The sequence below is a fragment of the Zalophus californianus genome, chromosome 17 (assembly GCF_009762305.2).
Source record: "Zalophus californianus isolate mZalCal1 chromosome 17, mZalCal1.pri.v2, whole genome shotgun sequence".
In the NCBI taxonomy this organism is placed as follows: Eukaryota; Metazoa; Chordata; class Mammalia; order Carnivora; family Otariidae; genus Zalophus; species Zalophus californianus.
Genome location: NC_045611.1, coordinates 60,068,983 through 60,093,302, shown reverse-complemented (window position 1 = coordinate 60,093,302; position 24,320 = coordinate 60,068,983). Strand labels below are relative to the sequence as shown.

Sequence of the window (24,320 nt, the reverse complement as noted above, 5' to 3'; positions counted from 1 at the left end):
ATTTAAAAAAAAAAAAGACTTTCCCACATTAGTTGGACTAAAGAGGATATTCTGTGGTATGGAAACTTGCATGTAGATCAAGTTTGGTGCTTTGGGGTAAAGATTTCCCACACTGACTGCATTTAAAGTCCTTTTGGGGTCATGACCTTTCTGGTACTGAATGAGGTTAAAGCTGTATCTAAAGGCTTTCCTATAATTTCTGGTGTTAAATGAGAAGAAACTAAGGTGCAACATGTGCTGCCCATATGAGGCCTTTCTGTGTTGAGAACTTTGTGGTACCAAACACCTGTGGCTATTTCAATGAAGACTTTCCCACACCAGCAGCACTCTTACGGCCTTTCTCTCATGTGAACCTTCTGGTGCTGATTGAGACAAGAGATTCTGCTGTAGGCTTTCCCACAGTCAATGCATTCATAAGATCTTGCTCCAATGTGAGCTCTCCGGTGCCAAATGAGGTTGGAGTTTTGGTTAAAGAATTTCCCACATTCAGTGCATTTATAGGGCCTTTCCCCAGTGTGAACTTTCTGGTGCCAAATAAGCGTAGATGCGAGGCTGAAGTCTGTCCCACATTCACTGCACTTATAAGGCCTTTCCCCTCTATGAATTCTCTGGTGCTGAACAAGTGTGGATTTGTGGTTGAATGTTTTCCCACATTCACTGCACTTGTAACATTTTATTTCAGTATGAACTTTATGAGGTGTGCTCAATTTAGATGGGTGGCTGAGGGACTTCCCATACTCTTTACACATATAGGACGTTCCTCCAGTGTGAATTTTAATCTGAGTAATAAGAATTGATTTCTCCCTGAAGGCATTTCCACCTGTTGAGCATATGTAGGAACTCAGTTCAGTGTAAATTCTTAGGTGGTTGAGGAGGGCAGAACTCTCCAGGAAAGATTTCCCACAGTTGCTTCACTTGAAGGGTTTCTGTCCAGTGTGGACTCCTGGGTGCTGCCTGAGACTGGAGCTGTGAGGGAAGGTCTCCCTGGTGCTGCTCAGTAGCTTCCCCATACTGTGAGCAGCTTGTTGCTGGCTGAGGCCAAAGCTGGCCTGGAAGTCCATGCCACACTCCCCACACATGAAGGGGTGTTCTGATGAGTGGGGGCCCTACAGTTCTTCACCTGCTCAAGAGGGTTCTCCTCATCTTCCACTTGACACAGACAACCTGAAAGCAGAGAAATGTCAGCTAACTGAGTGCTAGGATTGGAGGAGGAGGCACTTTCATCACCACTGCATGTCAACATACTCAGGAAGGAGTCTATGGGATTGCTGGAAGGTTCTGTGAAGCCGGGGCAGGGGGTTCTGGATGGAAGGGCTGACCCTGCAGGCTAGGACCCAGTCAGATGACAGAATGTGAAAGATCTCAACAGAGATGAGAACACGAAGAGGGAGCAGAAGAAGGAGAGCTATGGTCTCCAGGTCACTTCTCTGCAAAGGGTTTTGGCAGGGCCTTGGCTACTGGTGACAGAAAGAGACATGTGTCCAGTCCCGTGAAAAAGTCATTGCAGCACAGTAGCTGATTCAAGTGTGACACGGAAGGATGCCTCATGTCATGTGTAGAAGAGGTCCATGTCAGACAGCTCTGCATAGGTTACTGGGCTGGTTATCACCTGACTGTCTCTCAGCTCCAAATTCACCCATTTGCCTGTTCTGTGCAAATGGATTCTTTAAATATTTTTCTTTGCAAGACTGCATGATGTTAACCCTTTTTTTTTTTTAAAGATTTTATTTATTTATTTGACAGAGAGAGACACAGTGAGAGAGGGAACACAAGCAGGGGGAGTGGGAGAGGGAGAAGCAGGCTTCCCGCTGAGCAGGGAGCCCGATGTGGGGCTCGATCCCAGGACCCTGGGATCATGACCTGAGCTGAAGGCAGACGTCTAACCGACTGAACCACCCACATGTCCCGGATGTTAACCTTTGTTAGTAGAGGGCATTGGGAAGAAACTACAGGATGAACAGGGTTTTTTTTCCCACTTGCTGTGTGCTCCCTTGATGGCCTGCTGCTATCTGTGCAACTTTTTCATGAGCGCTCACACCTTCTCCAGTACCCAGCCCCTCTACTCATTCCAATCCCCTGGTGATGTTAATAATACTTTATTTTGAATCTTCCCTGTTCAAAGCACTGTGCGGTTTCTCTCTGCTGACTGAACGCAAGTTGATACAGAACTGGTACTGGGAATGGTTCCAGGAGATAGCCTACAAAGATGGAATTTGAGACTGACTTAGTTGTGTTTGGGACATGAGCACAACGCAGAGCTCCCTGACAAACAGGATGACGGTAACCCAGGGCATGCAGTGGTATCAGTTAAACAAGGTACTACCTTGTGCCTTGGGAGCCCAAGTGGCTCCTGCACTTCACTTTTATGGCAGTAATGACAATTGCAAGGACTATGGTGTGGGACCGAGGGTCCTGAGTGCCCCGGAGCACTTACAGAAAGAACATAATACATTCAGTTTCTTAATCTACCAGCTCAGGCCACAGTCTGAGAACTGAGATGGATTCCATGACCTCCCGACGAGAATCTGATTTCTTACAGCTGCAGGGTTGATGATGCTAAAAACCAAACAAAACTCAGTTGTGCAGGTGACTGATTTGTATCATTTGAAATCACAATCTTGCCATGTTTCTCATGTGAAAATTAGGGCACTGATTGGTAATGAATGGGACAATAAAACATTTGTTGTGTGTGTGTACTTGTGCTGCATTAAACTGCTAATTTGTAGTAATTTGTTATAGCAGCAATAAAAATTACAACACCATCTCTAACTCTGTTCCACAGAAAGACACAGAAGACATTCCCTTCACTAAAATAACTGAGAAATATATTAGTGAGAGGATTGAAAATCTCTGTGGTTGCTCTCTTTTGTAAGCCAGTTATGACGGTAGGAGATGCTGCCATTGAGATGGGCTCCTCTGTTTTCTCGGGGATGATCCCATGAGTAGCAGAGGTCAAGTGGCCACACTTAGTTACCAAATACAAGCACTTAATTACCAAATACAAAGTGGGCACATCCGCCATAACAGGCAACGGGGATGTGCAGGCAACCAGAATGCCTTGGCCTAAAGAGGTCTTCGGCAGTGAGTAATTGAGTACAGCGTTCCCCAGAAAGAAATACTTGGGGGTATAGGTCATTATGCTAAGGAGGGCTAAATGCAAGCCCCTGAAGCTTCCACTCCCTGCCACGATAGAAAACCAAAAGCAATACTGCATCCCTGGAGGAACTGCAGAGACTAATGCCACCACCAACGATTTGAAAGAAGCAGAGGTGGTGGTACCCATCACATCCCATTTAACTCACTAGTTTGGCCTGAGCAGAAGTCAGATGGATCTTGGAGAATGACTGTGGACCATCCATCCTAAATTTACTGTGGTGGCTCTGACTGTAGTTGCTCTTCCAGAGGAAGAACCCAGGCACTTGGCTTGCAGGCAAGGAACCGGCTGGTGCCTTCTCTTCGATACAATTTACAAGCGACACCAGAAACCATTTGCATTTATCTGCTCAAACCAAACCACAGTGTATGTTCACATTGTTGCCTCAGGATGACATCAGTTCTGCTCTGTCTTGATATTGCATAAACATCACATTGGTCCACTTCACTATGACATGCTGTGTGGATCTGATGAGCAAGAAGTAGCAACTACTTTAGATACCTTGGTAAGAAATATGCAAACAAAAGGGTGGGAAACAAAACCTACAAAAATTCAGGTTCAACTGCCTGAGTGGGTTGAGATATCCATCTAATTGTTGCACCGCACACCATCAACCACCAAAAAGCATTTGGTAGGACTTTTTGGATTTTGGAGGTAACCTATACAACATCTAAATCTACTGCTTTGGACCATCTACCAAGTCAGCCATCAGGCTTCCTGTTTTAACTGGAAGAGAGAAGGCTCTGAAGCAGGTTCAGGCTGCTCAAGCACCCAGGCCTTATGATACAGCAGACTCAATGATACTGGAAGTGTCTGTGGCAAATCAGGACACTGTGTAGAGCCTGTGGCAAGCAGCAGTAGGAGAATCACAGCACAGACCTCTAGGATTTTGAAGCCAGTCTACAGCTTATGCAGATAACTACTCTACTTTGTTTATTTTTTCTAAAATTTTATTTATTTATTTGACAGAGAGAAACAGTGAGAGAGGGAACACAAGCAGGGGGTGTGGGAGAGGGAGAAGCAGGCTTCCTGCCGAGCAGGGAGCCCGATGCAGGGCTCGATCCCAGGACCCTGAGATCATGACCTGAGCCGAAGGCAGACGCTTAACCGACTGAGCCACCCAGGCGCCCCACTACTCTACTTTAGAGAAGCAGTTTCTAGTTTGCTAATGGGCCTTCGGCAAAAACTGAATGCCTAACCAGGGGATGCCAGGTCACCATGTGACCTGAGCTTCCCGTCATGAACTGGTATTGTCTGACCCACATAGCCAGAAATCTAACATTAAATGGAAATAGTATACACGATCAAGCTTGGCCCAAGACTTGGGTGGTCCTGCACAAAGACTTGCAGAGGAAGAGGGCACATGTGTAGCACAAAGGGGCCATGACTCCAGCAGGGTCACCGAGCTGGAGACAGGCTGAGATTGGTGGGGTCAGTTGGGTACCTGTGAAGGACCTGGACCCCAAACTCTACCCTATGAAGTCCTGAGGTAATACCTACTGGGGGCTACTCCCAGGGATGCTCAAAGAGCGGAGGGAGAGTACGCCCACCCCAGTCACAGCACCCACAGCACCCACCATAGGGAACCTGGGAAGGAAGCAGCCCCTGTGGTCCAGCTTTGGGATAGACAGAACTTCCCATGGGAAAAGGCAGAGGGTAGTCAGTACACTGTGAGAGGGTGTGGGGACTTACCCAGAGAGCCGATGAGCTCAAAGTTCTCCAATATCACATCATGGTATAGATGCCTCTGCGTTACGTTAAGGAGCCTCCGCTCCTCCTGGGAGAAATACACGGCCACATCCTCAAAAGTCACCTGACCCGGCAGTGATGGGTTCAGCTGATCCTAGGGATTGATGATGGGGCAGAAAAACCAACCAGAGGGACACATCCAAGCCTTTGACATGGAAGGCTACTATCCTATCTCTCACTGACAGGCTCAACAGCCGCCACCACCACCACCCCATCCTGATGCTTCCTTTTCCCTCCAGAACTCTACCTCAGAGAGAATACCAAGGTCACAGTGCCATTGAGGCCTTTCTGCTCATGTTACTATTAGAGTCTGTATCCAACCCACAGCAACAACAGGATGGGTGCCGTCTGTGTTCTGGTCCAGGCACACAGGCCTCAGCCTTTCTCCTCCCAGCCCATTCTCTCTGTGTCCCTCACATCACACCTCTCAGACGCAACTAAACCCTCACTCACCACTCTTCCTTAGGGCCAGATGTCTGCTCCCAAGGCCCTTCAGTTGGCCCTCCCACCTATCAGGCACATAACATACTCAGCAGCCTCACAGTTCTGCACCCACACCATTCCAGCCCAACCTCACCAGTTCACTCCACTGACAACTCCCTGGCTTCCCCACACGCCACTCTCCACGTGGTGTCCTGAGAGTGCATGGCATAGCAACCGCAACCCTATCCTGCTCCAGCCCGCCTGCACTTCCAAGGGCCCACTGCCGTTGCAACTCACACCATCAACCACCAAAAAGCATTTGGTAGGACTTCTTGGATTTTGGAGGTAACCTGGCCCTGTTGCTAGCTTCAACGTTCAGGCACTCAGAACTGCAACTGGATCTCTGAGATGCTGGACTTCCAACTCTGCCTTCGCACAGGCTGCGCTCTCACTTGCCGCGACCCTCCTCTCCCACTCTGAGGCATACTCAGGGTCCAGCCCACCGGGCCTGGGACACCGCCCGTCTCCCAGGTGACCTCCATCTACCACTGAATGCCTCTGCAACCCTCAGGCCCCAAAGAGGGCAGATATAAAAGCCTGGGCAGCCTGCAGACAGGTGAATCAGCCCAACCCCGAGCCCATTTACCCCCTACATCCATCACGGCCACGCCACAGGCTGCACCCCAGGTCCACCTGCCAAGCAGGTGCCGGGGCTCCCTGACACTGCCCTTCTTCATTCCCTGCTAACATAGGCCCAGACTTCACAGTGCCTTAGTGACACCTGCCACCACCTTCCAACTGCACAGTCAGAACATCCGGTCCTCCTTGGCCCCCAGCCTCCCTTCCCACAACTCGTCCGGGCGTTCACCACCGTCCTCCCTCCCACATTGTTCTTAGTCCCACTCCCTGGCCCCACCCTTTGGATCTTTCCAGCCCCGACCCTGCAGAATTCCAGAGCTGCACATTCAGGTGCCTACGTTCCTGGATATATCACACTTAAAATCTCCAAAACCACACCCCAGATCTTGTCCCTGGAACCTGCTCTAGCCACCAACTTCCACATCTGTTGGCAGATGTTCCGTCCATCAAACCACTGAGTCCAAACACCTAGGCTCCTCCTTGATAGGTGGGCGTCTCTCACTGCCTCACGTCCAGCAATTGGGCCGGTCCTACTGAAGTAACAGGTACAGAGTACCAGCACCTCTCCATTGCCACCACCCTGGTGCAGCCACCCATCACCAGGAGCCTCTCATGTGCCTTCTTCCAGCACAGTCCGTAGCCAGAGGGAGTCTCCCAACGCCTGAGTCAGATCACCTCCCTCCCCTGCCCTAAATCGCCTATGGCTCCCAGCACCCTCAGAACAGAGGTCTAGATCCATTCCAGGCCCGACTCCTGCCCCGGCTCTCTGTTCTCAAGAGGCTCGGGAGAGCGCGCAGCCCGGGCGGATACCTCCGTGAGAGGCAGCCGGTCCCACAGTCGGGACGAGTCTCAGAGAGACGGAGCCAGTACTGGGAGCTCACGGCTCGGCAAAGATACGACGACGGACCCGGCCCTCCTGTAGCTTGTGTAGTAGCACCCCGGGGACTCAGCCCTGCTAGCGCGCGGGGCCTCGCGGCGGGAACTACGCTACCCAGAAGACACTGCGACGACGTCTCGGAGCTGACCAATGAGGGCCCAGGACAGGGCGTTTCCGGGAGGGCTGCTGGGGCGGGACTTCCGCCGGCCGCCTGGGTAGGTCGTCTAGCTCCAGTTCTGACAGCCCTTCGCTTCGGTAGCGAAGCGGCCCGGGAGGGCGTCCGCTGGGCTTCCCGAAGCGGCGGAAGCGGGACCGGGGACGGCACGAGAGTCGAGGAGGGGGCAGGGTCCGGCCACGCCATGAATGCGCTCTTACCGCGGAGAATGTCCCTCCTCGTGGACTCCCTGCGTCCCCAGCCGTAGTGGGACGGCCCCGGGGCTGTGCAGCCCGGTCGCGCGGGGGTGTGCTCCGTGGCCTCCGCAGAAGCCGGCACGTGCCCGGGGCCGCCCCCGAGCCGTCCTGGACTAACGGCCTTGAGACCTCGGCGGGAGGAAAAGGAGGTGTGGGGAGGAGCATCGGCAGCTGGGTGTGGGCAGAGGTGTGGATGGGCCCGGGCCCTTCCCGCTGCGGGGTACCTGGCACCTGGCACCTGGCAGCTGAGACCTAGACAGTCCCTTTTGCAGAACATCCTGAGAGTGGACGCCAAAGACCCTCTGGATCCATCCATGTTGTTGCAAATGGCAAGATCCCATTCTTTTTTAAGGCTGGGGAATAGTCCAGCATATGTACACCACATCTTTTGTATCTGTGAATCTATTGATGGACACTTGGGTTGCTTCCATATCTTGGCTACTGGAAATAATGCTGCAATAAACATAAGGGTGCATATATATTTTCAAATTGTTTTCGTTTTCCTCCATAAATTACTGGACTGTGTGGTATTTCTGTTTTTTAAGTTTTTGAGGAATCTCCATACTGTTTTCCACAGCAGTTGTACCAGTTTACATTCCTACCAACAGTGCACAAGTATTCCTTTTTCTCCACATCCTTGTGGAGAAAAATAGCTGTTTTTTGTAATTAGATACTGGCCACTACACTGACAGTTGAATAGTAACTAGAAACTGCACAGCCCACAAAGGTGAAAATATTTATGGTCTGACCCTTTACACAAAAAGTTTTCCGGCTCCTGATTAAGAAGTTACAGAGGTGGGGTGCCTGGCTGGCTCAGTCAGTAAAGCTCATGACTGTTCATCTGGGGGCCATCAGTTTGAGCCCCACATTGGGCACAGAGATTACTTAAAACTTAAAAAAAAATTGTTTTTTTTTTTTAAGTTACAGGGCTGAAGAATTTAACCAGAGCTTGGCAAAAGCTGTATGTAAAACAAAAGTGGATGGAAGGATTTTGCTAGAGAGGGAAATGGTAGAGGTGGCCATACCTAACAGCTACGGTGTGACCGGCCCAGCACTGCCTGCGAGTGAAGACTGCTGGGGTGCCCCTCCAGTCACAGGTCAGCAGCTGGTAGGAGGCGGCCATGCCAAGCCCTGCAGGATAGCCAGGGGTTGCCTCAGAGCCCTCCGTTTTGAAGATTGACTAGGAAGATTCACAGACTCAGAAAATCTGTCATATTCTTAGTTACAGTTTATTTTTTTAAGATTTTATTTGAGAGAGAGTGCGTGCGCGTGTGTGCGCATGAGTGGGGGTGGGCAGAGGGAGAAGCAGACACCCTGCTGAGCAGGAGTCTGGCTCAGGACTCGATCCTAGGCCCCCAGGATCATGACCCGAGCTGAAGGCAGCCGCTTAACCACTGAGCCACCCAGGCGCCCCTTATTTACAGCTTATTGTAGTGAAAAGATATAATTTAACATCCAGCAAAGGAAAGAGGCACATAGAACAGGGACTACTAGGGTAGATCGGGCACGAACTTTCGGGTGTCCTCTCCCAGGGGAGTCACATGCAGCACTCACTTCTCCCAGAAACAATATATATGACAACACATATGGAATGTTGCCACCAGGTGCACTCACCTAACCCTTGGTGCCCAGGGTCTTCACTGGGAAATAGTAACGAAGTCGTGCAGCACCCGTGTAACTGACCTTATTCCTCAGTCTCTGGCTCATGGAGCAAACCGATGCAGCATGACCTAAAGCCCCCACCATAAATCACACTGTTGGCATAGATGACCTGGTGTGGATCGAGCCTCCAGGCGCACAAAGACACTCTTATTTGGTGGTACAGTGGGCAGGGCTGACTGCAGTGGCTCACCGAGGCTGTAGGACAGGGTAGATCCTGGGATGAATCATGCTTCCGCTACGAAACGATTAAGCTGCCTCGGCGCCTCACTAGGCCCCTGAATCGGTGCCAGCTGGCTCCGGACAGCACAGAGTGAGGGCAGCATATCCAGCTTCCTGCACAGATCTCTGATCTCAGACACATTCCTCAACAGGCCACTGGTCCCTAGCACCCTCGCCACCTGCTGCCCCCCTGCGTGCCCTCCCCCAGCGGTGATGTGGAAACACTACAGATGGCAGCAGGAAGGTGCTTAGTCCAGGTCTGAACCACTACAATGCTTCACTCCACTCCTCCAAAATCGGAGAGCAACGGGCCTGGAAAAGAGTGAGCTGTTCTAATGCCACCACCCTCAACCCCCCCCCACCCCGCCAACACCCACGGTTCCATGTTTCCTCGCTCCCTTAAGATATGGGAGCCTGGAGACAGGTAAGAACGAAGCCAGACACTCTTCGCCGTCTCTCCTTGGTTCTGCCACACTCCCTACTTGGTGCTACTGTGGCTGGCACTGGCTTCTCCCTTCCCTCACCCACACTCACAAAAAGGGTGACAGGGTCATTACCCTGAGGATTCAACCTGAACCAAACACCTGGGACTCTCTCACGGGAGAGCAGGTCCAAGGGAGTGGCACAGGCCTGCTTGGCTAGAGAAGACGGAGGACCGTGCTGGTGACTCCACTTTAGGTAGAGGGCCGGCCTCCAAAATGACCACCATGAGTCTCATTGTTTTGTATTCACACGCTCACTTAGTTCCCTTCCATAGTGAATAGGGTACCCGATAGCATATGGGGGAGATGACAGAATGTGACTTCTGAGGCTAGGTCATAAAAGGCACTGGGGCTTCTTCGTCTTTGTTCTCTCTTGGCTCACTTGCTCTGAGGGAAGCCAATTGCCACGTTGTGAGGACACTCAAGTAGCCAGGATTGCTAGAAATTCCCCCAAGCCCCCCTGGTTTGTGTGCAGGTGTTACTGAGGAGGGAAGCCTCCTGGAGAGAGAACTTTGCAGGATGGGGGGGAAAGTGGGGAGAAAAAAACAAGGCTACCCTACCAGGATGTGGAAGTGAGAAGGTGTTTTGCAGAAAGCTCTCTGGTCCCAGTCTGAATCCACACCCTGCCCAGCCCTACAGCCTCAGTTTCCCCATATGTCAGTCTGGACACTGCCCCTCTCAGGGTCCACTGGGGGCCCCCCCGTGGCCCTTGTGTTCTTGGCCTCAACACAAGAAGATGACCCGATGGCTGGGGAGGGTGAGGAGTGGACAGGGGCCTCTTTGACTCTCGTGAGGAGAGACTGGCCAGATCCCTGTAGAATGGAGCACCTGGTGTCCCTCCAGGGGCAAAGGGAGCAGAGCTGGGGGAGAACCTGGGAAAGGTTTGGGGGACTGGGGACTCCACGAGCTTGACAGGGAAGGCGGTGTGTCCAAGTTGATGGCTCCTCTGCTCAGCTTTCTGGACGTCATCTGCCATGTGAGGGCCCTCCTTGTTCCTGAGGTGTCCCCAGTGCACCCTTGGTATACAGCGGGTGCTCGATTGCTCGATAAATACTTGTAGGGACGCCTGGGTGGCTCAGTCGTTAAGCGTCTGCCTTCGGCTCAGGTCATGATCCCGGGGTCCTGGGATCGAGCCCCGCATCGGGCTCCCTGCTCGGCGGGAAGCCTGCTTCTCCCTCTCCTACTCCCCCTGCTTGTGTTCCCTCTCTCGCTGTGTCTCTGTCAGATAAATAAATAAAATCTTAAAAAAAAATAAATACTTGTAGATTAACTCATTTTCCCTGCAAGTAAAGTGTTTATTGTCGCCCATTTTACAGAAGAGAGAACCAAAGTCTGGCATCTCTGGCACCATGCCAGGCACTGAGGTTGACTCCCCCTCTCTGGGTTCTCACAGGCACCAGGACCTATGGGGGGAGGAGCGAGCCCGCTGCAGGTTATGCAGCAGGGCTGAAGTAGGCAAAGGGAGGGCAGGGAGGGTGGCCCCAGAGGCTGGAGGCAAGGGTGGGGAGGAGGCCCCCAGCACCCTGGCCCCAGGGTGGTTTTCGGCAACCCCTTTGTTCGTGGGCAGTGGGTGGGCAGGAGGTAGTAATTAGCAGACGGGAATGTTCAGGACCCCTGGGATCTACCATCAGCATTTTAAGGGAGGAGAGACGGGGGCCTCTGTCTCCCAGTTGGGAGAATGGAGAAGCCATACTTTCCTTACCCCCAGGAGGAAGCTAATTAGGATGAGGGGAGGGGTCAGCCCTGCCCACTGCCCTCAGCCACCCCCTTACTGCCCCAGGTCCCTCTCCTTGATGCCAGCTATTGCGAAGATACAGGTCTCCTTCCAGGAAGCCTTTCTTGAACACCCTCAGGCAGGGAGCCTTTTCTTCCCCCCCTCTGTGCACCACCAGCTCAGGGCCCCTTTCCGACTCCCCTGGCTGGGCCCGACCTCTGCCCCTCCCCGCTCTCCCAGCCTGGGGTGGAGGAGGGAAGGGGTGAGAAGAGGGATATCGGAGACCCCGTGGTAAGCCTACCATGGCCCCCAAAGGTCGCCAGATCCTAATTCTCAGAATCTGTGAATCTGCTACCTAAGTGGCAGAAGGGACTTCGCAGATGTGATTAAATTAAGCTGTCGATCTGGGGAAATTATCCTGGATTATCGGGGCGGGCTCAATGTTGTCACAGGACCCTTATAAGTGAAAGCGGGAGGCAGGACAGTCACAGCTTTCGAAGACGCGATGCTGCTGCCTTTGAAGACAGAGGAAGACAGGTGCCTGGTCGGCTCAGTCAGTAAACCATGGGACTCCTGATCTTGGGATTGTGAGTTGGAGCCCCATATGGCGCGTAGAGATTACTTTAAAAAATAAGAACAAAATATGAAGGAAGAGAAAGAAGCCAAGGAATATATAGCTCTAGAAGATGAAAAGCTGAGGAAATTCTCTCCTGGACTCTCCGGAGGAGTTAGCCCTGAGGACACCTGACTTTAGCAGTAAAAATGATTTCAAGACTCCTGGCCTGCAGAACTATAAGATAATTCATGTGTGTTTTTCTAAGGAACTCAGTTATTTGTTGCAGCAGTCAGCGAAAACTAATCTAGACCACCAACCCTGCTCCGGCATGACCGAGTCGTCCCCCCTTGCATGTCCTGATGGGCCCCCTCTGGCTTCCCAATCGGAAGCAGCGCCTCCCATCAAAAGGAGCTCCGCTGACATGCTAGACCAGGGTGGCTATGAGCTAGTTGAGCCTGGAGTGCCCACAGGCATTCCCAGGCTGCCTCTTGGTCACCTGCAAGGCTGTCACTCCCCAGAAAACTATCTGGCACCCCCCGTATGCCAGGCGCTGAGGACACACATATAAACAAAACAAACCCTCCAGCCCCATTCCCACCCACAAAACAGAACACTGACCCTGGGTGAAGGGAGACAGGATGTGGGCTCCAGAGCCTGGGGGGAAACAGAAGGCCTGTACTCAGTTTGTGTAGAGGGTGGCAGCCGTCTACCCTGTGATGACTAACCCAGGAAGGCTTCTGAGAGGAGGACGGGAACCCGAGAGCCGCCCTCCCTGTAGGCTCCTGTCCAGGGCTGAGGCTTCACCTAGGGGAATAACAGCGATGCCAAAAAAAGGGTGATGGACCCCTGGAGGAGGAGGTGTCATAACTGGCCCCGAGAAATTGATGAGTGGAAATGGGGGTGATGGGGGTTCTAGCACCTAGGGAGAGAGGCCAGGATGTCTCCTAGCAGGCCAGGGAGATGCAGGAGCACCCACCCCCAAAATCATGTGGCACTGACCCAGAGGACAACCTTGTCTTTGAGCCTTGGTGACCACAGCTGCCCCACAGCGTGTCAGGAGGATCCCAGAAGCCACGACCCACAGCAGTAGTTGAGGCTCCCATTTGCAAATTGGTGCTCAGGACCGAGTGGGAGCTAATCTTAGAGGCTCAGGCCCTATGTGTCCCTCCTCAGCCCTGGCCAGGGCACCCCTGCCCCTTCAAGCCCAAGCCCCAGCCATGTGTGCAGAAAGACAACCCAGAACCAGCATGGAAACAGCTGGACCCCACCCAGACCCAACCTGCATGCAGCAGAGTGAAAAATAAACTCCACAGCCTTGGTGGGGGTGGGGACGGCTGCAATGGGCCAGGCAGGGGTCTATGACCAGAGACTAACAGCAGTAGCAGCTTTGCCACCAAACATAGGGGCCTCCAGCCACCTGCAGTGAGCCCGCAGGGTGAGTAAATCAGAGCCTTCAGCCCTAGCTGCTAGCTGAGGACTCTCCCCCAGGGGCCGATGATGACCCAGGGGTGCACTCAGCAGGACCCTCTGTAGGGGCGGATGGTGCCCCTAGCAGGGTACCTGCGCGATGTTGGTCAGAAGGGCTCCCTAGCTGGACTCCCATGGAGACGAGGTTTAGGAGTGCCCCCCAGAAGGACCTTGTCAAAGATGGGGGTCAGGGCAGCCTGAGCTGGATGCCCACAGTGACTGGGATCATGGGTGCTCCCAGAGGGCCCTTGTGGGAATGAAGGCAGGGGTTGCTCCTTGGGAGGGTCCCTGCTCCGTGGTGATGATGCCTGGAATGATCCCCCTAGGCCTCCCCTCAGAGAAATGGGTGCTTTCCATGCACCTTGCTAAGGCCTCCCCTAGGATCAAGGCAAGTGATCCTGGCAGGTCCCCCGCCAGGAGGACACGGAGGTCCCCAGGCCCGGAGAGAGGACCTGCAGCACAGAGGCATTCACCGCGGCCCCCACACCCTCCTCCCACCCGGGGCCCGCGGAGCTCAGCCCGGGCCAGCCTCTGGCCCCCACATGCCCTCCGGGGCTCTGTCCAGCAACCCCTCAGCCTCCGCCGTGTCCTCCGCAGCCCCTGGCAGGGCGCTGTCCAGGTCAGGGCCCACGGGGCGCGGCGTCCAGGGTGTCCCCGCCGTGGGCCGTGGCGGGAACCAGGAGAACCCGGGCGCCGGGGCGAGCGCCACGAGCTGGGGCCGCACGGGGCCGGAGGCGGCGGCGTGGGGGATGAGGAAGAAGATGTAGACACCCGAGACGACGAGGCCCGCGGCCACCAGCACCGCCAGCGCCACTGCCGCGTTGAAGGCCCAGGCCGGGCTGGAGAAGGATAGGCGGCGAGACAGCGGGCGGCCGAGGCGCAGCGGCGGCGGGGGCGGCGGCGGGCGCGCGGCGCGGCCCTTGCGCGGTCCGGGCGGCGGCGGCGGCGGCCGCAGGTAGAGCAGGCCGCGGCGGCGGTCGAAGCGCACCGAGCCCTGGCGCCGCAGCGGCGGGCGCGCGGCGCGGGGCAGCAGGCCGGGCTGCGTGGGCAGCGCGGGCAGCCCTCCGCGCGGGGCCAGGCGCGTGGGCGCGCGGCACACGGGGCAGGCCACCGCGTCGCCGCCACCCGCCGTGGCCAGGGACAGGCGAGCCAGGCACTCGAGGCAGAAGACGTGGCCGCAGTCCAGGCGCTTGGGCAGCTTGAAAACGCCGTCGAAGGGTGACACACAGATGAGACAGTCCCCGGAGGGCGCGGGGGTCAGGATGGGGCCGGAGCCCGGGCTGCCGTCCCCTTCCTCTTCCTCCTGGCCGCCGTCGACTTCGCCCTCCTCCCCGCCGGGGGAGCGGGGCGCGGAGAGCGAGCCCAGGGGGCTGGGACCTGAGCCCTGAGGGGCCCGGAGGCGGCGAAGCCAGGGAGGCCGAGGGCAGGGCATCCGGACCGGACCTGCGGGGGGAGGCGGGCCGTCAGCCGGGGAAGCAGGCGGTGGAAGGGGGTCTGCGGAGGGTCAGGGACTGGACTCTGGAAGGGAGGGCCCAACAGAGCAGCGGCATCCAAAGCAGGCGGCGTCGAGCCAAGGAGCAGACAGGATAGCACAGTAAGCGACTCGCGGGGTAGAAGCGGAGAAACAGGGTGTCCGGGTAGGACGTCGAGGAAGCATCTGGACTCGAGGAGGGGCGGGGAATAGGTGGGAGCGCAAATTGGGGCCAGGGACAGACCCGGGGGCCACCATAGGGGCCTAAGCTAGCCGGGCAGGGGAGGCGCAGAGGGGAGCTGAGGCCCCGCCCCCTGGAAGGACCCCAGACAAGCCATGGGGAGGATCCAACCTGGAGAGGAGCAAGAGATAGGGGCCTCTAAGAGAACTAGTTCGACCCTAGGGGGTCCATTCAAGACTCGAGGAGGGGCAGCTGAGGGAGCGGGCACCCAAGCCTCAGGACTGGAGCCCAGCAGCAGAGCAGTGATGGAAGCCCAGAACAAGTGCCAGAGGTTCCCCACCGTGACAGACCCCAGCGGGCCTTTGGGCTCTTCCTACCTGTCGGTGCCTCCTCCCTCTGGCTGGCACGTCCCTGCCAGTTCTGACCCGTCCTCTGCCTACCACCAGCTGCCTTCCAGGTGCCCCTCCCGGCAGGAGGGTGCTGTCTTGGTACCACTCCCTCAGATCGCAGCTTCCCAAGGTACCTGTCAGACTTGTCTGACTGCCTGGCCCGCCCCCAAGACAGGTCCCTCCAGGATGAACACCAAGCCTGACCTTGGCCGGATGTTGGGGGCGGCAGGAACGTAATAGATGGCACAGGTGGACAGGCCATTGACAGTCTGGACCAGTGGGTGGGCAAAAACCCCCCACCCAAGTCTTTCATCACCTCATGAATCCACTTTCAAGAACCTGGTGTGGCAGTGGCTCTGTGGGCACCCAGGGGTAGGCTGCAGTCATGACTACACAAAATATAGAGGAAGGGGCACCTAGGTGGCTCAGTCGTTAAGTGTCTGCCTTCGGCTCAGGTCATGATCCCAGGGTCCTGGGATCAAGCCCCACATCGGGCTCCCTGCTCCACGGGAAGCCTGCTTCTCCCTCTTCCACTCCCCCTGCTTGTGTTCCCTCTCTCGCTGTCAAATAAATAAAAAATCTTAAAAAAAAAAAAAAAAAGTACAGAGGCAGCCTGGAGCCCCTGGGGGAACCTGGCCAAAACAAAGAGGAACTTCTGGTGTCCTCGAGTGGAAGGTGGGCAGACTCCACAGAGCACTGGACAGGGCTGGCCCCTGCCAAACCAGCAGACAGGGGGCTGGAAAGGGTGGCCCAGACCACTAGCCTGGGATACCTCTCCCTGGGGCTGCTTGCAGGTAACATGCTAACATGCCTCTCAGGATGGAGGGATGCCACCCAGATCTCATGGATAAACACCAAGTCCTTCCCCAGACCAGAGTGACATCTATGCCAGGACAACCCCACCCCTCTCATTTCCAACACGCTGGAACACTGCAGGTGGCCAGGCCTGCACCCCAGGGTGCCATGGTTCTGAGTCAGTGGTGCTTCCTGAGCAGAGTTATTTCCCTGGTGAACCTGGGTCCCCACACACCAAGACAGGTCATGAATGTGGGCAGCTCCTCAGGACACTGGGACCATCCCCACTCCAGCGCCGCGCCCCCCCAGGACAGGCACTGGCACAGGTGGGTGAGGCTGCCCAGAAGGCAGACAGGTTTATTGAAGCCACAGCGAGGTGATCAACGGTTGGACTTGGCCACACGTTCCAGCTCGTCCTTCTTCTTGATAGCATAGGAATTGGAAGAGCCCTGCAAGGAGATAGATGGTTAGTTCTGAATATTGGAGCAGCTTCCCCTTGAATTGGCCGCCACCCCCGTGTCCACACTCACCTTGGCTGCATTGATGAGCTCATCTGCTAGGCACTCAGCAATGGTCTTGATGTTCCGGAAGGCGGCCTCACGTGCACCTGTGCACAGCAACCAGATGGCCTAGGGAGCACAAGGGTCAGCTAAGCCTGGGGGCAGGGGATGCCCCCAAACCAGAGAGGCCATCGTCCTCCAGTACCCTAGGCCCACCAACAAATGCTGGCTACCATACTGCCATCCACTGGCCCAGTGAGATTGAGACAAGACATAGGAGGAGCCCACAGGCAGCACCAGGTGAAATCCAATGCCGTGTGTGCTCCTGACCGGGACCCTTGATTGAAAACGGACAGCTGCAGTGACGGAACATGAAACAGTTCTATCTCTGTTAAATTCCTTGAGAGTGATGGTGGGGACAGAGTATCCTTGTTCTTAGGAGACACCCACTAAAATGTTAAGGGGGAAATGATTAGAAAGCCTGCAACTGATTCTCAAATGGTCTATGGAAAAAAAAATACACACCCACACACAGTATGTAAAAATATACACTCAAATGACACTGTGCCGCAGGCAAATGTTGCTCAAGAGGCGGGGCCAGAACTAGTATCCGCCCTGAATGTGATGGAAATGCAGGAAGGCTTCCTGGAGGAAAGGACACTCCAGGTAAAACACACAGGCAGGACTCAAACCTTCCCACTGCCAATTTCTGCCCCAAGCCCACCTGATTCACACGGCGCAGGGGGGACACGTCGACAGCCTGACGCCTCACTGTTCCAGCTCGCCCAATGCGGGTTGAGTCCTCCCGGGGACCGCTGTTAATAATTGCATTCACCAGGACCTGCAGGGGGTTCTAAGAGAAGGCAGCCATGAACCTGATATCCAGTCCACATCCCTCCCCCATCTCCTCACCCCTAAAACCTGGTGGACCCTGGCATGCACGCCACGGGGCAGCTGTTGGCTTTAGGGTGTACTAAGGGCATTCAGCCTCATCAGGTCTCATAGTCCTACCTCACCAGTGAGCAGATGGATGATCTCGAAGGCATGCTTGACAATGCGCACGGTCATGAGTTTCTTGCCATTGTTACGGCCATGCATCATCATCGAGTTGGTGAGACGCTCCACAATGGGGCACTGTGCCTTACGGAAGCGCTTGGCCGCATAGCGCCCTGCACTGTGAGGCAGGTACTTGGCATACTTCTCCTTCACCGCGATGTAGTCCTGGGGCAGCAGGGAGAGGGGACGGAAGGACCATGATCAGAATGGTCAGGAACCAGGGGACTGAGCATCCACTCGGGGCAGCCCTCACCCACCTGTGGTGGCTTGCCTGTGAGGGCCCTGCCTGCCACAAAAAAGTAAAACCCTAACAAGTGACTTTATCAAGTCACTAAAAAGAGCAATTCCTTGGGGCGCCTGGGTGGCTCAGTCAGTTAAGCATCTGCCTTCAGCTCAGGTCATGATCTCAGGGTCCTGGGATGGAGCCCTGCACTGGTTTCCCTGGCCAGTGGGGAGTCTGCTTCTCCCTCTGCCTGTGCTCCCTCTCTCATATAACTAAATAAAATCTGAAAAGAAGAAAAAAAGAACACTTCTGTTATAATGGGAGGGAGGGGGATGGAGAACCAAGAATATCACAACTTACGATCTTTTTGTTTTGTTTTTTAAGATTATATTTATTTATTTGAGAGAGAGCATGAACAGGGCAGAGGGGCAGAGGGGCAGAGGGAGCAGCAGACACTCGGCTGCAGAGCAGGGATCCTGACATGGGACTCCATCCCAGGACCCTGGGATCATGACCTGAGCCGAAGGCAGACATCTAACCTACTAAGCCACCCAGGTGCCCCATGATCTGGTTTTTTTTTTTTTTTAAGATTTATTTATTTGACAGAGAGAGACACAGCGAGAGAGGGAACACAAGCAGGGGGAGTGGGAGAAGGAGAAGCAGGCTTCCCGCTGAGCAGGGAGCCCGATGTGGGGCTCGATCCCAGGACCCTGGGATCATGACCTGAGCCAAAGGCAGACGCTCAACAACTGAGCCACCCAGGTGCCATCCCATAATCTCAGTTTTAAGTGTTCCTCAAACTCTGTACTATGGACATTTTATTTTATTTATTTATTTTTTTAAAAGATTTTATTTATTCACCCGAGACACAGAGATACAGAGAGAGAGCATGAGCAGGGAGAGAGGCAGAGGGAGAGCCAGGAGCCCGACGCGGGGCTCGATCCCAGGACCCCGGGATCATGACCCGAGCCGAAGGCAGACGCTTAACCATCTGAGCCACCCAGGCGCCCCTGTACTATGGACATTTTAAATCAATTAACTCTTGTTGTGGGTCTGTCCTGTGCACTGCAGAATGTTTAGCAGCATCCAGTATGCTAGTAGCACCCCTCTCAATTTTAGCAACTAAAAATGTATCCAAACATTGCCAAGTGTCACCTAAAAGGGGTGGGGGAAAAATCACTACAGAGAACCACTGTTTTAGTAGAATTATCCAACAATCCTTCCTATATATACATACATCGTTTCTCAAGAAAATGTCTAGAAAACACCAAAATGTTAGGGGGCGTTCAAATCAGAGGAACTACACATATGTGAAGAAAACTACTGTCAACTGTTCCACTGTAAAATACACCCAAACGTCATTCTATCACTTAACACATGAGGCACCCCACACACATCATATTTCTATAAACACAAGGCATGAAAGAAAAAGAACATGGAATTCTGACACTAGAATGACAGTCTGGTGTCTACCTGGACACAAGCACCTGCAAAAATAGGCAAGTAGACAGGGCTCCATGCAGGGCTTTACACTGGGCAGAAAAAAACCACAAACACCAAATGTCTTGGCAGGGTTTGGTTAAAATGTCCAGCTCTACGGTAGAGTCTTGCACATCTTTCAAGACAAGAGCATTCTGGCATGACACTGACTTCTGCTTCCCCAGCCCCTAAGAGACCACTAGGGAAAAGTGAGAAATTGTTTTTACATTTTTTAAAAGATTTATTATATTTAAAAGATCTTATTTACTTGTCAGAGAGAGCGAGCACAAGCAGGGAGAACAGCAGGCAGAGGGAGAAGCAGGCTCCCTGATGAGCAAGGAGCCTGATGGGGGACTCTGGGATCATGACCTGAGCTGAAGGCAGACCCTTAACCGAGTGAGCTTCCCAGCGTCCCTGTTTTTACATTTTTAAAAGGATGCATAAAAAAAAAGCAAGGATGTAAACACATATGTGACAGAAACCCCATCTAACCTATAAAGACAAAAATACTCACTATCTGGCCCTTTAAGTCTGTGGACCTTGCTGAACAAAGCCGTTAGGGGAAACAGTTCTACAAAACATCCAGGATGAAAAACAGGACTGAATCCTCCACTAGGCATAGTGCCTAGATCCCATGATATTTTTTTTTTTTTAAGATTTTATTTGTTTTTTGACAGAGAGAGACAGTGAGAGAGGGAACACAAGCAGGGGGAGTGGGAGAGGGAGAAGCAGGCTTCCCGCGGAGCAGGGAGCCCGATGTGGGGCTTGCTGAGCCGAAGGCAGACGCTGAACAACTGAGCCACCCAGGCGCCCCTCATGGTATGTTTTGACACAACAAAAAATGTTTTCTTTTAAAGTGAAAAAAATCAAATCCAAACTTTGTCTTTATACCAATGCAGTCACAAAATAGAATTTCTTTTAATGAAGGGCCCACAAAAAGTCCTAATGAGGCCCATACTGTAAAACAGTATGAGGGTTAAGATAAACTGGGAGGACTCCTAATGATTTCCTGATTTCAAAACCTACTAAAAAGCTACAGTAAATCAAGACAGAGTGGTACTGACTTACGGATAGATTTACAGACCAATGGAAAAGAATTCAGAGTCCAAAAATAAACCCATATATCTATGCTCAACTTTTTTTGAAAGATTTTATTTACTCATTTGAGACACAGAAATAGAGAGCGAGCATGAGCAGGGGGAGAGGGAGAGGGAGAAGGAGAAGCATGCTCCCCACTGAGCGAGGAGCCCGATGTGGGGCTCGATCCCAGGACCCTGTTATCATGACCTGAGCCGAAGGCAGACGCTTAACCATCTGAGCCACCCAGGCGCCCCATGCTCAACTTATTTTCAACAAGGATGCCAAGACCATTCAATAGGGGAAATAATCTTTTCAACAAATGGTGCTGTTGAGACACATTTATATAATGTACAAGAGAGATTTAAGTTAGACAACATATAGCCTAAATTTGCTAAGTAAAACACACAAAACTCCAAAACCAAAAATCAAATAGGGCTGGGGAAACTGGATTTCCAGATGCAAAAGAATGATCTGAGACAAAACAACAACAAATGAACACCCCAAACTAGGGTGTGTGGGTGGCTCAGTCGGTTAAGCCTCTTGCTCTTGGGTTCGGCTCAGGTCAAGATCTCATGGGTTGTGGGATCAGGCTCCTCTCCCATCGGGAAAGCCTGCTTGAAGACTCCCTCTGCCCCTGCCTGCACTCTTTCTCTCATGTAAATAAATAAATCTTAACAAAAACAAACAACAATAAAAACACAAAGAAAAACAGAACCAAAACATGCACACAAAAACCCTGTGGGATGTGATGCTACCCCTGAGAAAGGAACCATCTTGTGTAGCAAACGATTAACAAAACACAAGGGAGGGGGCCTGGGTGGCTGAGTCGTTAAGTGTCTGCCTTCGACTCAGGTCACGATCCCAGGGTCCTGGGATCGAGCCCCGCATCGGGCTCCCTGCTCGGCGGGAAGCCTGCTTCTCCTCCCACTCCCCCTGCTTGTGTTCCTGCTCTCACTCTCTCTCTCTCAAATAAATAAATATTAAAAAAAAAATTTAAAAAACAAACACAAGGGAAAAACAGACATGGTGCGTGTGGTGGTCCAGGGACCCCTCCTTTACCTGTGACGTCTTCGATTCTACAGCAACAAGTTTCAGGTCACCCCTCCTGAAAGATTCCCTGTGTGCCCCCAAACCCCTAACTGGGGAGAGCACAACCACCATACCCCCTCACCTGCAAGGAAATGTCATTGATCTGAACGTCATCGGTGCTCCATTTCCCAAAGAGCTTGATGTCAGGGGTCTCCGCCACTGCAGGTGCAGCTGTCTCCCACTCGGTCATCCTAGGAACACAAACTATCAGAGCCCAGGCACACCCACCACTGTGGGGCTGACCCGCACGCTGTGAACGGGAAGTACGTGGAACCAAGAAAGGCTGTAAACATCTGCGTCCATCTTTCTGCGTCCTAGAGAAGCCACTTAGCTGCCATGTTAAGCAAGAAGCATCCCTCTCACCGACGACCCCGGGAACCAAGAGCTGGCAGGCCCGGGTCAACAGCGGCTGCACGGACCCTCATCTGGAAGGGAGATGCCAAATACCCTGACACCGCCCCGGCTCGAGCTCAAACCCCAGCCGCGTCATGAACGAGCTCTGCCACGCCGGGAGAGTCAACCTGCTTCAGACTCTGCTTCCTCTTGAATGAAAGGGAAACGTTAACCTGCCACCAAGGGTCAGTACACGAACTCTGCACATTCCCGAGGCAAAGGCTACAGTGCGTGTCCGACACCAAGGACGTACCAGGACCTGCTACTGCCGAGAAACCGGCGGACGTGCCGGAGAGCGCACCGTGCATCTAGGAGTAACGGGAACCTCCTACCTCAGCTCACCGCGGCAGGGGCCAAACCGCGGGGCACGGTACGGAGGTGCGGGACACCAAGGAAAGCCCAACTCTCCTGCGCCTCCGCGTTCCTCAGCACGTTTTCCGGAGAAAGAGGGGGAACCCCCCACCCAAGGGAAGCCCCGAGCCTCGGGGGTCGCTCACGGGTCCTCAGAAAATCCTGAATCATTCCTCGGACCCCCGGAGCCGGCGGCGGCCTCACCTGAGGGCGCAGCCGGGGCGTCACAGTCGACTAGCGCGCACCACGCGCTGCCCTGGCACAGACAGGAAGAGACCGCGAACCGCGGGCCGAAGCTTTTAAAGGGGGTGAAAACTTCCGGGTCAGTGGGGATGACGCGTGTGCAAAAAAGACACCGTATACTCAAGGACCAATCCGGAACAAGAATGTAAAAGCGCCCTCTGGGCCAAACGGATCACGACAATCCCCTGCGCCCGCGCACTTGCAGAAATGGCCCCACAAGCGTGCCTGGCGGACGTTCTAACATCCAGTACTTGCCCGTTCTTAGGGGCCCTTGCACAAGCGCAGAGATCTCCCTGCGGCCAAGGCCGCCATGTCTAATGAGGGCACAAGTCAGGCTCGCCCTCTTGGCCCCGCTGGGCCGCTGATTTCACGCCCCACCTGCCGCCGGTTTCGAGTGCGGTAGCCAGTTCGGCACCTCTCTTTCTTCGTCCAGGTCACGGCCACTTCACAGACAAGCGCAGCTGCAGGCTCGGGGAAGAGGAGTGGGCCTGGCGGTCACGACTGCGCCTCGCTGGGCCTGGCCTCCACGTGCATGCGCGAGTTCCTCTCGCGGGTCGGCCTCCCCCCACCCCCCCACGCACGCTCGGGTTCCTGCCGGCCTGAGCCTCGCAGAGGGGACCCTTTCCGGCTTCATCCGATGCCAGGGTACCCCCATCTCTCTACGACCCCTGCAGTTCCTGCCGCCTTTCGTCGCGTGCGGGCGGAGGTTGGGGAGGAGCCCTGGACCTGGGGCCAGGGGCTGTGCCCAGCAGGTGAACTGGGCGGGGCAGCCTCCACTCTGATACATCTGGGTCCTGTGTTGATTCCGAGGTCACTGGACGGGTGCAGGGGGTCGGCAGTGGTGGCGGCTGTAGCCCCACCCATTGACCAGGTGGCAAGCGTCCCCACCCACTGACCAGGTGGCAAGCGTGAAGAGTTTGTGCCTGCAACTTCACACGCTCCGCCTGTTTGGCGACTGCTCAACCTACTCCCTGGAGAGGAGCTGGGACGTGGACTAAGTCCAGGTGGGCTCCCCAGAGGCAGCGACCGCTGTGGTTGCTCACCCGTGCTGGCTGGCAGGAGGATAATGTGGAGGCATCTGGTGGTTTTTCTCCAGGGCTGCATGGGGCTCCTCACCTCCCGGTTCCTACCTTTGCCTCCAAGGGGATGCTCCCCCTAGCCAGACCCCAAGGAGCACAGCCACTTGACTTAATAGGTCCTCTGTAGATCCCCAGTGACCCCATTTGCCCACTCTCTGAGCATGCCCGTAGCAGGTGCTCAGCATCTGCCTTGTTTACTGTTGATTTTAAGGGCTAGCCCCTGCCCCTACCCCAATTTCAGGAGTGTTTCAGACCAGAGACTCCGGGTCCCATTGGACTGTTTCTTTGCTTGGGTTTTGGTTTGGTTTTGTTTTGGTGCAAAATGGTGTTTTTTATTAAAGCACGGGGACAGGACCCGTGGGCAGGAGCTGCTGCCCCCCCAACCTCTTCCCCTTCCCCCCTCCCCCCTGCCCTGGACTCAGGACACACCCTGAAGCTGGCCTGAGCATGGGGTTAGATCCTGGGCTGCCATGGGGGCACAGGAGCTGCATCTGGACACCAAGGCCCCCAGCCCCTGCAACCTGTGGCCCTTATCCCTGCACTCTGCCCTGTTATGTGCAAAGCGCAGCCTTGGGCCTACCACTGCGGTCTGTGGGGGATGGGGAAGGGGTAAGTGGGCTCTTCCCCGGTCCTGGCAG

General features: G+C 54.3%; 3 protein-coding genes across 4 annotated transcripts; all 3 read right to left on the bottom strand.

Annotated features, from left to right (window-relative positions):
• Positions 1-102: 102 nt before the first annotated feature.
• Positions 103-7,640, bottom strand: LOC113936468 (zinc finger protein 211-like). 2 transcript variants are annotated; one of them, XR_003524257.2, is made up of 3 exons: positions 6,776-6,907; positions 4,847-4,997; positions 103-1,164 (listed from the first exon to the last, which is right to left on the bottom strand). XR_003524257.2 is itself a non-coding variant. In XM_027619725.2 (3 exons), the coding sequence occupies exons 1-3, from the start codon at positions 7,416-7,418 to the stop codon at positions 995-997; spliced, it is 522 nt and encodes a 173-aa protein (XP_027475526.2). In that variant the 5' UTR covers positions 7,419-7,640; the 3' UTR covers positions 103-994. The 2 variants fall into 2 exon arrangements, 1 of the variants encoding a protein (XP_027475526.2); XM_027619725.2 differs by lacking the exon at positions 6,776-6,907 and adding an exon at positions 7,218-7,640.
• A 6,227-nt stretch (positions 7,641-13,867) lies between these two features.
• On the bottom strand, positions 13,868-15,917 carry RNF225 (ring finger protein 225). Its single transcript, XM_027619713.2, has 2 exons — positions 15,383-15,917; positions 13,868-14,796 (listed from the first exon to the last, which is right to left on the bottom strand). Exons 1-2 carry the CDS (start codon positions 15,705-15,707, stop codon positions 13,868-13,870), a joined length of 1,254 nt encoding a protein of 417 aa, XP_027475514.2. The 5' UTR covers positions 15,708-15,917.
• A 599-nt stretch (positions 15,918-16,516) lies between these two features.
• On the bottom strand, positions 16,517-22,708 carry RPS5 (ribosomal protein S5). Its single transcript, XM_027619723.1, has 6 exons — positions 22,565-22,708; positions 21,699-21,807; positions 17,701-17,910; positions 17,414-17,542; positions 16,720-16,818; positions 16,517-16,638 (listed from the first exon to the last, which is right to left on the bottom strand). The coding sequence occupies exons 2-6, from the start codon at positions 21,804-21,806 to the stop codon at positions 16,570-16,572; spliced, it is 615 nt and encodes a 204-aa protein (XP_027475524.1). The 5' UTR covers position 21,807; positions 22,565-22,708; the 3' UTR covers positions 16,517-16,569.
• Between the last annotated feature and the right edge of the window lie 1,612 nt (positions 22,709-24,320).

Coding starts and splice junctions, on each gene's coding strand:
- LOC113936468 (XM_027619725.2), bottom strand. CDS start 7,418: ATGCTCCTCCCCACACCTCCTTTTCCTCCCGCCGAGGTCTCAAGGCCG. Junction 4,998..7,217: donor GAGGAGGGACATTCTCCGCG/GTAAGAGCGCAT, acceptor ATCAATCCCTAG/GATCAGCTGAACCCATCACT. Junction 1,165..4,846: donor TGAGCTCATCGGCTCTCTGG/GTAAGTCCCCAC, acceptor CTCTGCTTTCAG/GTTGTCTGTGTCAAGTGGAA.
- RNF225 (XM_027619713.2), bottom strand. CDS start 15,707: ATGAAAGACTTGGGTGGGGGGTTTTTGCCCACCCACTGGTCCAGACTG. Junction 14,797..15,382: donor GAGGGAGGAGGCACCGACAG/GTAGGAAGAGCC, acceptor CTCCCCCCGCAG/GTCCGGTCCGGATGCCCTGC.
- RPS5 (XM_027619723.1), bottom strand. CDS start 21,806: ATGACCGAGTGGGAGACAGCTGCACCTGCAGTGGCGGAGACCCCTGAC. Junction 17,911..21,698: donor TCAATGACATTTCCTTGCAG/GTGAGGGGGTAT, acceptor CTGCTGCCCCAG/GACTACATCGCGGTGAAGGA. Junction 17,543..17,700: donor TCCATCTGCTCACTGGTGAG/GTAGGACTATGA, acceptor GCCTTCTCTTAG/AACCCCCTGCAGGTCCTGGT.